The sequence below is a fragment of the Leucopleurus acutus genome, assembly GCF_964270905.1.
Source record: "Leucopleurus acutus genome assembly, chromosome: 10".
Lineage (NCBI taxonomy): Eukaryota > Metazoa > Chordata > Mammalia > Artiodactyla > Delphinidae > Leucopleurus > Leucopleurus acutus.
The window spans coordinates 40991941-41007562 of NC_139153.1; the positions used below are offsets into that span (position 1 = coordinate 40991941).

The 15622-nt window shown below is 43.7% G+C and overlaps 1 protein-coding gene across 1 annotated transcript in view; it reads right to left on the reverse strand.

Moving 5' to 3' along the window:
* KLHL18 (kelch like family member 18) overlaps positions 1–15622 on the reverse strand; it is a 51438-nt gene that overhangs the window by 11464 nt on the left and 24352 nt on the right. The window contains exons 2-4 of the mRNA XM_082847382.1: positions 8933–9063; positions 5663–5803; positions 991–1189 (exon numbers count right to left, since the gene is read on the reverse strand). Coding sequence (XP_082703508.1) covers positions 991–1189; positions 5663–5803; positions 8933–9063 — 471 coding nt within the window. The remainder of the gene's footprint in view (positions 1–990; positions 1190–5662; positions 5804–8932; positions 9064–15622) is intronic.

The following is a 15622-nucleotide window of genomic DNA, read 5'->3' on the forward strand; positions in this document are numbered from 1 at the left end:
TTATTCCCATGCTAGTCTCCTATCTCTCTTAATCACACTTACCTGGAAAAAAATCTGTACCCTGGTGAAGGCCAGCTCTTTATATCCAATTCACCCCCTACCCTGCACCAGTATATGCAGCTGATAGAAAACACACAACAGGGCTGACCAGCTCATACTGAACTTGTGACTGAAAATCTCATCTGGTCCTGCTTCCTATCCAGCCCTCTCCATTTCCCGAGCTTCGTCCATTTACTCTCCCCCTTTCCTAGAGGACTGGTTCATACCTTTTCATCTCTCCTCAAACGTCTAACATTCCTCCCTCATCCTCACTCTCAGCTGAGAACACAGAAACAAACAAGAAGAGAGTGTGAATAAAAACTCCTGGCATCTCCCTTCCCACCCATCCTCCCTCTGTGCTGGGCATGTGCTCTCTTTCTCCCTCTTGTGGCCGTGGATGTGAACAGCCTAAGCTCCTCTCAAACACACACCCCGTGCCCTACACTCTGTCTCTTCTCACTTACCCCAGGACACCATTCTCCCTTTTCTCCTACATTACCAATTCTTCCCTCTCTTCCAGAAAATTTCCATCAGCAGTCCAACTGTACTGTAATTTTTCTCATCTTAAAAAAAACAAAAGCCTCTTGACTTCATGTCCCCCGCCCAGCAACTGCCCCCACGCTCTACTCTCCTTTAAAGTAAGACTCTTTCAGAAAGTTATCTATGCTCATTTCTGGTTCACAGAAACATTATTTCTAAAAGTAAATTTTGGAAATAACCTGAACATTGAAGAATGAGGGTCACAGGGTTGATAAAAATCAGCTGAATATTATTTAGACACTAAAATGTATAAAAAGTTTTCAAGAAAAATGCATACAGTATGATAAAGCAAACCCATAATAAACAACAGCTGCACACACACCATGATCTACATTTTGAAAAAAGTAAAATAGAAAACAAAGGTTAGAAAGAGCAGCAGCCCCCATGTCACCTCTGGACTGCTCTACAGACCTGCTCCTCTGATTTCACGTTCAGCTCATCCCGAGACACCAGCTCAAGCACGTCTTCCAGGGGCAGGGCCAGGAACTCTTCCGACATGGACACCTCCACAAAGTGCTGGTGGATGAAGCTGTTGGCCGCGTCGTATAGCACGGCACACATCATGGTCTCAGCAAACTGGCGTACACCCAGGCAGTTTTTGGGGTGAAGCCTTTTGGCGTAAGAGAAGATAAAAAGAAAAGAGTTAGAGGAAGAATGTTATCTTTGATCATTCTCAAGTTGGTTCTGGGTAGAGTTACAGAATGGAAAAAAAAACAAGTTCTGTCCTCAGCTTTAGTGGAAACCCCCTGTGTGACATCAGGTGAGCTTCTCTGGGACTCAACTTGTAAAGGTATAAAAACAAGGCAGGGCCTTTCCTGGTGGCGCGGTGGTTAAGAATCCGCCTGCCAACGCAGGGGACACGGGTTCAAGCCCTGGTCCGGGAAGATCCCACATGCCACAGAGCAGCTAAGCCTGTGCGCCACAACTACTGAGTCTGCACTCTATAGCCTGCAAGCCAGAACTACTGAAGCCCACGCACCACAACTATTGAAGCCCGCACGCCTAGAGCCTGTGCTCCTCAACAAGAGAAGCCACCACAATGAGAAGTCTGCACACCACAACGAAGAGTAGCCCCTGCTCGCCGCAACTAGAGAAAGCCTGCACGCAGCAACAAAGACCCAACGCTGCCAAAAAAAAAAAAACCAAAAAACAAAAAAAACGGCAGATTATCCTCAAAGGAGCCTGCCTCTTGGGCCTAGTGCTCCGTGTGTCTATGTGAAGTGAGTTCTCTGGGAAGTCCTGGGAAGCAGCTCTCAGGAGAGAAGAATAGAGCACATACTGGAAAACTTTGCTTTCTTTCAGTGGTTGACATTCTTGATTGAATGTCCGCCTCTGGTCACCGGGAAGGCCCTGAAGATGTAGAATCAGAGTTTAAACCACATGGAGAAATGACTTCTTTAATATCAGGACCCTTACACTTTTTTCTTTCCTTTTTTTTTAAACAAAAAGAGGCTCTATGGGCCTGACTGTTCAGTCAACAGCGGCAGCTATCACTTATATGGCACCATCAGTGAGTCAAGTACTTTGCCAGGGTTTCTAGACACATTCTCCAGGATCTTTTAAACAACACTCCACAATAGTAATTGCTCTCATTTTTAGGTGGAAAACTGAGGCTCGGAGAAACTAAGAAATGTGCTCATCGTCCCTCTACAAGCAAGCGGTGGTGCTGAGATTGAACTCTGGCCTTTTGTGCACATTCCCACAGTCCCGAGACAGACCTGCACTCATCAGGGCCAGGGAAACCCAGGGTAAATTCTGACCCTGCCACACTGGGCAACTTGGGTGGATTCCTTAGGCTCCTCAAGTGTCAGTAATAGCCTCGCCTAGAAAAAGGTGATGACAACAGCTACTCACCTCCTAGGGCTGTGGCCATGACTAAGTAGGAATGTAGGAAACGCATCCGACATGGTGCTTGGTATGAAGTTAGCTTCTGGTTTAATTTATATTATGTTTGTTTTTCTTACTACTAGTACACCTGAGAAAATTCCAAATGAGCCCAATGTGGTTCCAAAATCCCAATGTCCTTCCAGCAGTGGACCATGGGGGATATGGCTTTTCTTATTTTGATTTTGTGACTGACAATCTTGTGATGGGAGATGGTACATATTAGATTAAAATTGCCCAGGTTTACTCTTTGTGAGAACGCTTTCTCTTCCCCCTCTCCCCCATATTGATTTAAGGGTTATAGTAAGCTATACTTACTAATCAATATTCACCATTGCCCACTGCCAGTAGCAGACCTGTCAGGGACTGAAAGGGCAGAGCATCTCAGGAGCCTGGCTTTATGACTAGTCTAAATTCTGCATAGCTGTTGTTTCATTCCAGCCTAAACTGTCTCTGTCCATTGTTTTGGAAACCTAGGCCATTTCCAAAGGCCAAGGAAACATAAGCACTGAGCACCCCTGGGCAAGCAGCATGGCCCAGGGAGAAATACGGGACTCAGGGTCAGAATGTCAGCTCAGTCATCTGTCAAGTAACGTTAGCCTTTCTCCTGGTTGAGACTTGTTAAAAGCACGTATGGCAGATCAGATACGAGGACAGACCCTCCCTGGGCCTCTACAGCATGTGCTTCACTCATTCCTACTACTCTGACATCAAGTCAAGAGGAGGGTTCAAATACCACGGACAAGGAACTGGATAGAGTCCAAAGACGCGGGAAAGGATGATCCACTTTGCTGACTGGCACACATTTCCATCCTTTCCCTCCCAGGTTAGGATTCCTGCGCCTCACCTTTGGTTGTCTTTGACTGGCTTGGAATAATTGAGCACAAAACACACTTTCCACTGAAGTGGGCTTTCACATCTAAGAGGGTAGGATGTGGGGAGCCTGTCTGTAAGCCAGCTGGTGGGGAAAAAGGAGGGAGAGCTGCCATGCAGGAGAGGGGACCATTCAGGAGAAGGAGGAAGACAAGAGGGACAATAACCCAAAGGGCAGATAGAGACCCGTATCTGTCAATAGCCACTTCACAACCTCCTTCCTTGCTGACACAGCTTGACCACGATAAGATGTAATGCTTTATCGGAGGTAGGAAGCAGTGACTTGAATTAAATAAGTTATTGGCTTGGTTCATTGATGCATCTGATGTTCTGATCCAGTTCTGAGAGAAGAATTTTGGAAAATACACACCTCCAATCCTCACCTAAAAACAAGGAGGTCCATTCATCTGAAGGCTGGAAAAGGAGCCACAGAAAAAAAATCAACCCCCAACCTCATGGGAAAAAAGAAAAAAAAAAAATCAGCAGGCTGAATATCTAACAGGCAAAATGGCTTCAGGAACTACTGCTCTAAGAATTCTGACGGCTTTGCAGCTTTTCTGTGCTCAGTCATGCCCTGTCCTTTTCACAACCGCTCAGGATGGTTTCCCTCAAGTCTTTAGTAATCAAACCTTGAAACTGAAGGGCCCACATGCTTGTCTTCAAGAACACACAGGAAGGGGGCAGCTGGGAGACTCCATCACACTCTGCAGCCAGGCTCAGGGAGAACCACCCCCAGGAACACAGGCAGTGATGGTAGCTATTGAAAAGAAAACAGAAAGGCCAAACCTCTGGGGCCTGTGGCAGAGAATAGAAACAGGAATAAGGTGTGAGTTTAGGCTTCAGAAGGGGGCTCCCAGTGCTGAACAGAAAAATGTCAAGGACAGACTCAAAACATCAGGCTTTGTGCTTTAAGTACCTTTTCCTAATATGTCACTGGTGCATGTAAAAACTGCACTGGTCTAAAAATCACTTTTCTAAGCATCTTTTTACATGACACTACTTTATAATAGAGCCTGGATCCAGTGTTGACAGTGAGGAACTCAAAAGCCCCTAGGTGGAGCTGTTGTCCCCTTGTGAGAATGGCCAACTTCACCCTTTCCACAGGGCCTTACTTAGTCATTCTCCAAATTCTGTGGGAATACAGAGATGAACCAAGTCCAGTCTGTGTCCTTAAGCTCGCAAATGAGTAGGACAGACAGTGTGTGCCCTACAGCCCATCACACGCAGCTCTCTAGGCTGACCCAGAAGGCATCCTAGGGCAGGTCAAGCCGGGCTCTGGGGCTGCACTCACTAAGTGGTCTCCAGCTGCAAAACCCGAACAGGACCACCTACCTCCCAACGAAACCAGCACAGAGTGCCCCTGCGTGTTAGCATCATTACCACGGTCGTTAAGGCCATCTGCACACACAGCAGTGCTCACTGATGCCCGTGAGCACCACATAGGCAGGATGTGGACCTCAGGCAGGGTCCACAGAGCTGCTAAGTGAGTTGAGCTGGTGGAACAGAAATGGGGGAGGGAGAGGTTGGCTCTAAGAGGGGATGAGGTTCAGGAGGCCAGGTCTGAGGCAGAGGAATGCTGGTCTTCAGGCCAGGGGCCTTGTGATCAGAGGAGATCAGGCGGAGCCAGGCTTTGGAGAGACCACAGAGGGGCACTGTTCTGGTTTCTCCCTGCCTGTGTGTAGCCCAGCACTAACCCTCACCCCCAAGCCTCTAGTGGTTAAAGGCAGCTTTTACCTTGTGACTACGAGCTCTGCCTCTTGAGGGGGAGGAAGAGCCTTCTTATTTGCTCAGTCCTCAAAAGGTCATGGCCAAGTACTAGACATAGGTAGGGGTATAATCCATGGTCCTTACTCTAAAGGAGCATATAATGATTGCTCCCAGGGGACTGAAGGGGACAGAGAATTCCAGGAGGTGAAATTTGGGTGGGCTCTTACAGAGCAGAAGGAAAAAGGAAGGCCAAGAAATTCAAGGAGGGAGAAGGATCTAAACAAAGAGGGAGACAGCTATGGAACAATTAGGGAGCACTGAATAAATATGGTGGTGGCTGGTTAGATTGGACAGAGAGGACCAGAAGAAGAGATGCATGTCAGACCAAGGGAGAATACAGGCAAGGCTCCATAAATCATGTTCCTGAAAGGTTCATCCCAAAGAACTGGGTACTGCTTGATGCTGATTTCAAGAAAGGGCATTTCCTCAGAGTTATCTTCCCATCTCACTCCCTTCATGAGACTCTCCATGCCCCCAAAGACTCATCAAACTGGCAGGGGATCCCAGAAATGACACGGTCTGCTCCCCGACACAGGCCAGGCCCATCACATCACCTCACCGTTCTCGGAGGAATGTGCAGCAGGCGTCTTTGATGCTCTGCAACTGCAGGAAACTCGCCCCCATCAGCAACGACTGGACGTTTTGCTGGTCAATGGCAAGATGACCGTTGTAGGCAAAGTTGATCAGAGCTTCCAGGGCGCTAGAGGAGAGGAAAGATGCTCTTCAGAGATGGTGTTCGGCCCACAGGATACTCAGGCCCTAAGTAAGCTGACATTGTTACCTGAGGAACGGATGGGCCCTGCTCTCAAATACATTTAGCCCATGCCCTTTGAGAATCTACCTGAATGGAATAATTACTTCACCATAGCTATCATTCTACTTCTTAGGTTGTCTTTACTGCCCAAATGATTTTATTATAGAAGACAAAGCAATGACCCAGAATCTCACTACTGAGTCAACTGTAGTCATTTTTCTAGATTAATTTCCATTTCCTATTTGCCTGCATGCTTAAGTTGTATGGATATAATCATGTAATACTTATGAAGCCCTTACCCATGTTTCTACACTGACTTCATGTTCAACTTTCTTTTTTTTTTTGGCCATGCCACGCGGTTTGTGGGATCTCAGTTCCCCCTGACCGGGGATTGAACGTGGGCCATGGCAGTGGGAACACTGAGTCCTAACCACTAGATCGCCAGGGAACTCCCCATGTTTGACATTTTCAACGGCTGCTATAAAGTAATCCAACATGTAAATGTGCTATAATTTATTTCCTTTATTGGTAAAGCATAATAGCTTTTATAAATAACATTTTTGGATTATTTCTTTGGGATAAGTTTCCAGCCTGAGGTTTCCAACATTTTTTTCTGCCTTCCAATTCACACCAAGAATGAAATCCAAATTCTGTCTATAGGGCTGTATGTGGTCTGGCCCCTTTCCATCTCTCTGACCTCATCACCTTCCACTCTTTCCCCCTCACTCCATTCCAATATGCTGAACACACTCTCACTTCAGGGCCTTTGCACTGGCTACTCCCTCTGTTTGAACGGCTCCTCCCCCAGATGTCTTGCTCCCTCACTCCAACTAAGGTCTTGGCTCAAATATCACCTCATCACAGAGGGCTTTCCTGATCACCCTGAAATAGCACAGACCCTCACCATCATTCGCTAGCCTTTATTCTGCTTTACCTTTTTCACATCACTTTCACTTCCCAGCCATATCATGTATGTATTTGTTTACTGCCAGATGGCCACTACTAGCAAGCTGGAATAATAAGAGGTGCTTTCTATTTCCTCTGCTATACCTCAGTACCTACAGCAGCACAGATCACAGGTTCTCAGTCTATCTGTTAAATGAAGCACTTGGACGGTGCATGGTGATTAGCATGGCTCTGTCAGACACAGACCTCAGAGATGAGAGTGTACAACTGCCCTTGGATATAGACACACTTCTATGTCTTTCATTACAAGTAGCTGGCCTGAGATTGCACCCTTGCAGTGGGTATACAGATCCTCTCCATGTACTGGAGCAAATCACCTTCAATCAACCGGAAGGTACCATACAGTTTCCTAGCTCCTTTCCTTCAAGTTTTCACCATGGGGAGATTAAGACGTTAGGCAACAAATGACAGCTTACTGGCTAATATTTTGGAGTCATCGGTTTATTTATTGTCTCTCTCCCAACAAGAATCATCTTGCGTGTCCTGTTTGCTCTGCATGCCCAGACCCCAGAACAATGCCAGGTACATAGTAGGTGCACAGTGGACCCTTGGATGTAGCCTAGGTTATAAACACACAGCCTCAGTTCACAGACTTGCAGTAAAATCTTTTAAGTCATATAAATATGCCTTTTTCCTTTCAAGGCCCCAAAAGGCATACTGTGGAATACGTTTATATAAAGCCTTCATACAGAAGTCAGGAAAGTATTTCTGTAAAGACGGTCTAGATGTAAGGATAACTTTAAGTAAGTGTGTAAATGATGCAATTTCAGGGTTTATAGTACTGCCTCCTGACCCTAAAACTCATCTAGGGCAGAACTGCTCAACCTCAGCACTACTGACATTTGGAGCCAATGATTCCATTATGGAGGGCTTTCTGGAACACTGAAAGACGTTTAGAGGGATAAACTCTGGGCTTGACCTCCTTGGACTTCAGTTTTCTCCTTTTTTTAATTTTACTTATTTATTTTTTTCGCTGCATTGGGTCTTCATTGCTGCGCGTAGGCTTTTTCTAGTTGCAGCGTGTGGGGGTTACTCTTCGTTGCGGTGCGCAGGCTTCTCATTGCCGTGGTTTCTCTTGTTGCGGAGCATGGGCCCTAGAGCGCACGGCTTTCAGCAGCTGTGGCACGCGAGCTCAGCAGTTGTGGCTTGTGGGCTCTAGAGTGCGGGCTCAGTAGATGTGGTGCATGGGCTTAGTTGCTCTGCGGCATGTGGGATCTTCCCAGACCAGGGCTCAAACTTGTGTCCCCTGCATTGGCAGGCGGATTCTTAACCACTGCTCCACCAGGGAAGTCCCGGGCTTCAGTTTTCTCACCCATCCAATAACCATGATTTCTGCTACCTTCTCGACCTGCGTCATCACATTAACAGCCAGTAGACACACGTGGCTAATTAAAACTAAATTTATTATTATGTATTATTTACTTATTTATTTATTTATTTATTGGCCACACTGCGTGGCTTACAGGATCTTAGTTCTCTGACCAGGGATTGAACCCAGGCCCTCGGCAGTGAAAGCATGGAGTCCTAACAACTGGACTGCCAGGGAATTCCCCTAAAATTAAATTGAAATGAATTAAAATTAAATAATATTTAAAATTCAGTCCCTCAGTCCCACTAGTCACATTTCAAGTGCTCAACAGCTACATGTGTTAGTGGCTACCAATTTGGAGAGGACAAACAGAACATCTCCATCGAGGCAGGAAGTTGGACAACAGTGGACAACACTGTTCTGGACTGATGGGAAGGGTAATGAATGAAGACACTTATTTGAAAGACTAGTCTGCCAGCTAGAAAGGTTAGCACAGAAAAGTGAAGAGAATAATATACCACCAACTTTGTACCCAGTCCTAGTTTTAAAAACGTATCTTGGACTCTAGTTCCTATGAGACGTGTTACTCTCATTGAGTTAAAACACATCAAAACTCTCCTAATTTTAACCCTGTCTCAGGCCACTGGCTGAGGTTCTAGCTTGTTTACTGGTCACCTACTGTGTGTGTGGAGCTGTGCTTGATACTGGGTCCTGCTGGAAGGCCCTCAAAGGGCACCAAACACAAGGCTGAAACTGCACCTAGAAAGCAGGTTGTGAAACCTGATGGAGGAATTTAGTACCTTGGGTCCATTCCTTGCATTACAATCTCATCCTGCTTGCACTCCATCATGTCATTTGTAAACATAGCGTGGAAATACGGGATTGAGGCTGCTAAGACGATCCGGTGAGCACTGAATTTGTGGTCCCCAATCTGCAGGCAAAGTAAAATACAAAGACAGATATTGAGGAATGCAAGTACAAAAACCCACCATGCCCCTTCCACAGCTCAACTGTCTGCCCACTGGAGTGGTACTGAAGGCATCCCAGGATGTGATAGCTGAGGCTTTTCATGGAGACCTTGAAGTATTTTAAACTCAACATACACGGTTATAGTAGGAGAATGTAGACAACACATTTTCATAAGGCATTAAAATGGTTAAAAGTCTTTATTTATATGGCAATCTTCACTGCACCCCTCCAAACTCCCCCCACCAACTCAAAGACCTGATTTCTCGAACACTTTATCCTGATTCCAATTTTATTAGATGGCAGATGCAAGAGACAAAGTGGCCAGGAACGCTGAAGCACCTAACAGTAGGCTCCTCCAGAAGAGTAAACAGTGACAGGAAGAGATGAGGAGAAACAAGCTTGAATAGGGGGTGCATGTGGGGATCAAGGACAGAGGAGGCATTGTGGGCACAGATGTTAGGGGGTCCCTGGGCACCAACCAGGCTGTGGTAGACCACAAGGAGCCCAGAGTCCTCTAAGGAACATGACCCTGGCAGCAGCAGCTGGAAGGACTGGGGCTGTGGACTGGCCAGTGCTCTGCATGGCCTGTAGGGCTCATGTGGACAGAGGCAGACTCTCTCTCTAACTTGTACCAAATGCTCAGGAACACATCCTTAGCCTGGGGAGTTCCGTAAAGTGCTTTCCAACTATCTGCCAAAAGGATACTCCCTTTAACTTTGCCATTTATAGCTCCAAGACACATAAACATTTCCACTTCAGAATTTTCTACTCTTCAGAAAGAGCAAACAATCTTTTTTTTCCTCCCCTTCACCTAAGTTCCACATTAGTGAAATGCCAGAGCCATCTCACTATCTGATGCTCATCTCTTTGTGTCGTATTTATTCAAGGATTCTAGCTCAGGTTCTCTCACTATGTCCTCTTTTTCACTGAACTTTAGGTTTATTATCTGTAAACTGTCCTTCAAGATCAAGCACACAACCATCCAAATACCAAAGGATCCTTACTAGATTCAGATTCTAGGAGTTCCTCATATAATCCATGTGTTGTCCTACTACCAGTGTTGGGGACATTAAATGGCTGCATGCTTTGAGGGTTTTTCATAATTAAAAAAAAAAAATCACAGTAATAAATGCAAATATTTCTTAAAGTTGTTCTACAAGGCTTATAATGAAAACCAGAAGTTTCTGGTTCCCTGATTTCTGCTCCCGGGGCAGCCACTTTCTTCTGGTATTTATCTCTATCTTTCTAAGTAATATGCCTCTAATATTATTTCTTGAATTTTCACTTTTAGTTATTACTTGTGGTAGTCAGCCTCCAAATAGCTCCCAACTCATCCCTGCCTTCTGGTATTCATGTTGTGCAGGTCCCTCCCACAATGTCTCAGGGCTGGTCTGTGTGACTGATGGAACGTAGCAGAAGTGATGATGGGATGTCACGTTAAGGCTAGGTCATAAAACACACTGCAAATTCCTCTAATTGTCTCTCCTGGATCACATGCTCTCAGGGAAGCCAGATAACAACATATCCTGAGAGGCCCAGCTGACTGCAGCCCAAGGTGACACCTGGACTGTAACCTCATGAGAGCTTCTCAAATCCTGCTTCTGAATTCCTGACTCACAGAAACTGTGAGATAATAAATATCTGTTATTTTAAGTCACTAAGTTTTGGGGTAATTTGTTATGTGGCAAAATATAACTATTACGTTACATATTTAATTCTTATGATGGAAGATTAGGATTTTGCTCTGACATGCTCTCTTCACATACTACTTCACATACTATCTCCATTTTCCCATAGAATTATGCCAAATTTTGGTCAAATTAACATTAAGAATTGCATTATTAGATCTATGTGAATACTATTTGTAGACAAGCCAGGATGTATACTATGATTACATTTCTTTGTTGGTATAATTTCTGTTTTCCCTGAAGATAATAATAAAGTGTAAAACTCCCTTTAATATGTTCCATCAGGTACCCTATCAGTTTGTTCTTGTGACATCCATACTGGAACGCTGTCTTTCTGGGAATTCCTTTCCCCTTGCCTATACTGGAACTCCTGTTTCCTGGATCCCATTTAGTCCTCTTCTTTGTTATTCCCTTGTTCTGGTGAAAAGTGTCTTCTAGCAGAGCTTCCTAAGAAAGGGTGTACTATAAACTGTTTTTAACTCACAGCACTTCTTTCACGATATGTGTGGGCTTTGTTCTCACACCAACCAATTCTCCAACTTTCCAGACACTAATTGGTATCCTACAATTTAATTCAAATCTGACACTAACTACATAGAGCTAGTGCAGACCCCACAGGTTAAGGACTCAATCCCACCAGACTGCCCCTGCTTCAGATGCTAGCTGGGCCACTCATACTTCTGATCCATCAGCTAGAAGGTCAGGGTGGTGGAGGTGTCCCCAAAACCTCCTCTTCAGGTTTGATAATTTGCTAGAATGGGATTTTTCTGTAGGCATGACTGATTAACTCATTGGTGATCAACTCAATCTCCAGCCCCTCTCCCCTCCCCAGAGGCAGAGAGGTGGTGCTGAAAGTTCCAACCCTCTGATTACATGGTTGGTTCTTCTGGCAACCAGACTCCAACCTGAAGCTATCTAGGGGCCCACAAAGAGTTACCTCATTAGTGTAAACTTAGCTGACTTCTCCTCTTACCCCTATCACTCAGAAAATTCCAAGGTTTTTAGAAGCTCTTGTGTCAGGAACTGAGAACAAAGGGCAAATATTACAACAAAAGATGGTCTTATTACCCCTACTACTCAGGAAGTTATAATGATTTTAGGAGCTCTGTGCCAGGAACCAGGGACAAAGACCAAAAACATATATCTTATTATATCACAATATCAGAGGGCATGTGCACAAAATGTCTGAAAATGTCTTTATTATCCTTAAACTTGGGTGATAGTTTAGCTGGCTATAAAATTCTAGGTTGAGAATATTTTTTTTCTATCAGAATTTTTTGGTTTTTTGCCATGCCATGTGGCTTGCGGGATCTTAGTTCCCCAACCCTGAATTGAACCCACGCTCTCGGCAGTGAAAGCAAGGAGTCCTAACCACTGGACCGCCAGGGAATTCACCTCTGTCAGAATTTTGAAGGTATTGTTCCATTGTCTTCTAGTTTGTGGCTTTTTTTTTTTTTTGCTGTACGCGGGCCTCTCACTGTTGTGGCCTCTCCCGTGGCGGAGCACAGGCTCCGGACGCACAGGCTCAGCAGCCATGGCTCACGGGGCATGAACCTGTGTTCCCTGCATCGGCAGGCGAACTCTCAACCACTGCACCACCAGGGAAGCCCTAGTTTGTGGCTTTTGAGCAAGCTAATGCCATTTTGAATACTAACATTATATGACTATTCTCTCTAGAGGCTTTTGGGACTTTCTCTTTATCCTCAGAGATCTGCAATTTCACAGGGCTGTAAGTTGGAGTTGGTTTTCTTTCATTCACTGTGCTGTATCAATCTATAGATACGATTTTAGTTCTGAAAACATCTTTTCATACCATTTCTTTGATAATTTCCTCCTCTCTACTGTTTATTTCTTCTCGAATTTCCATTCGTCAGGTGTTAGACCTCTTGGAATGATCCTCTATAATTTATTTTATCTGTTCTCCCCAATTTTCCATCTCTTTCATTTGGTTTATCTTCTGGGAATTGTCTTTAACATTACCTTTCAATATTTCTGTGTTGTATTTTTCATACTTGCTATCATATTTTTAATTCCTTTTTTTTGGGGGGTGGCATGACATGTGGCATGTGGGATCCTAGTTCCTCGACCAGGGGTCGAACCTGTGCCCCCAACATTGGGAGCACAGAGTCTCACCACTGGACTGCCGGGGAAGTCATCATATTTTTAATTTCTAAGAGGTCTTGTCTTCTGGAGGTTCTTTTTTTTTTTTTTTAAAGAATCTAGTTCATCTTTTATGCATGCAATATTTTCTCTAATCTCTCTCAAGATATTATAGTTAAAATCTTTCCTTCTTCTCCTCCCTGATTTTACTGTTTCCTGAGTTTTTTTTCACCTCCATTTGATTTGGACTTTTTTTCCCCAAGGAACTGTTTAGAGTTTCAGAACAGTACTTTTTATTTTATTTTATTTTTTGGCCATGCGGCATGTGGGATCCCAGTTCCCCAAACAGGGATGGAACCCGCGCCCTCTGCATTGGAAGTGCAGTCTTAATCACTGGACCGCCAGGGAGGTCCCCTGGACTCTGTCTTTTACGTTCTTTAAATGTCTCATGACACTTGGCTATCTGCTCATACTTTTAGAAGCTGTTTGAAAGCTCTGTGTAGGGGAGCTAAGCTTGCCAACTTATGGGCTTCACATTACGGTGATCAGGCAAGAAGAATCTGTTATTTTATTGAGGATCCCCAAAAGTAGACAGTATCGCTAAGACTTTTTCTCTGGGATTAAATTTATCAGAGGAGGATCTTTCAGTCTCTTGCATGACAGCACCTGCCTGCAGATACTCTGAAAACTGAGAAAGGGGAATGGTCCTATTAATCACTATATAGAACTTTGTCTTAAAGCCCCTATTTTCAGTTCTGCTCCATATTCCATCTCATCTTCTGTGCTTGGTGTGTCTCTGGTTCAATATCTAAGACTAAAATATCTATCTCCTGAGAGAGTAGAGGAGGTGTTGTAGGCATCTAAATGCTTTTCACATAGACTTTCGACTAATCTTCCTGTTTTCAATATTTGGTTTCTCCGATTCTGGAGCTATTCCAGGGCTCTGCATTACAAATCCTCTTTGTTAGTTCCCCCCCACCACTCCCTGCCAAAGCAGGCACCTTCAGTTCCTCTGGCCCACTAAGTTAATCACACTTGCTTCCTGGCTTCAACATTCTGTTGACCTCTCATTTGCCGATCTCTCTTTTCCCTCTTACTATCATTTTAATGGGATTACAGGAGGAAATGAGGGCAAAATATGCATTCAGTTTGCTGTGTTACACTGCTATGCATTTATTTTCCATCTACAAAGTAAACAGAAGACAAAAGAACAAGCTGTATGTGCACGAACTAGGTGACCTGATTTCCCAAAAAAGCTCAGCTAAAGAGAAGACAGGCCTATCTTGGGATATGCTAGGCAGATTACATCTGAATTCTCTGTTCAGTTAAGGGGAACAACTAATTTGTCTTTATCTAGAAGAGTGAGACCAAGATGGGAAAGGGTCTGGAAGCTACATCTTACGAGGAATGGCTAAAGGATAGGTAATTTAGGGATGACTATAGCTGTCCTCAAAGACTAGAAGGGCTATCACGTGGATGAGGGCAGATCTGCAAGGTACAAGGAGGCACATTTTAGTTTATCACAAAGAATAACAGCTTATTACCTAAGAACGTTTAGGGAAGTCCTTCACTGATTCTAAAACTATTAAGGGACCTTCCAATTCTACAATCCTAGGATAATACACTTTTGTGAAAAGCTTAAAAAAAAACCCAAATACTCTCACTGTACTCTTAGTTAAAAAAAAGAAAATGAGATGATCATTTATGAAGTTCCTTTTGCTAAATACCCATTACACATATTTTCTCATTTTAGTCCTCACAGCAACCCTCTGCATTAAGTAGCTATTGTGAATTCCATTTTATAGATGAGGAAACCAAGATTTAGAATTAACGTGCCCCAGTTAAGTAGCTATTATGTGAAAGAAAATTATATTTGAGTTGTTTACTGGTGGAGTTTGAGAGGGACCCAGTAAATAACACACCCCTCCCAGCTCAAGTTCTCAGCCAACTGGGAAATTTTTAGAATTAAAAAATAAACTAACACACATAATAAAAGTATACAGAATTAAATACACACAGGTGAATGAAAGTAAAACTGGGCAAATCTGAATAAGAGTAGCTGATTGTGTCAATGTCAATATTCTGCTTGTGATGCTGTACTATAATTTTGCAAGATATTACAACTGAGGGAAACTGGGCAAAGGGTACATGGGAATCTCACTGTTAATATTTCTTAACTGCATGTGAATCTACAATTATCTCAAAATAAAAAGTTCCCTAAAAAAAAAAAAGGGACAAATGGGAAATCCAAATGATAAATCTAATATTGTAAACTACAGCTTATACAGGAGTACAGTGTGTTCCCTATTTTAACATCTTGAATTACACAGGTCCATGCAAAGGCTACTTTCTCCACTGATCTTCAATTACACACTGTTACTGCAAATCTCCTCCCTTTTCCATCCCTAAGGTGGCAAAGAAATGTGAACTGTTGCTACAGAATTTAGGAAAAAATAATCATAAGCAACATATAATTGATTGGTCAGAAAAGTTAAGGCTATTTGGCATGTATCTCTACCTTTAATCACATTTTGCTATACCTACCTTTAAACAAACAATATTACAAATATTAATAAAACAATATTATAATCATAAAGTATTAGCAATGGAATTGAATCAGACAGTAAATTAAATGAATTTAATTAAATGTTAGTGAATTAAATGGAATCAGATAGTAAAGTATTGGGAAGACCCAGGTGCAAAGTACGAGATAGGAGGGAAGGAAAGAAACGA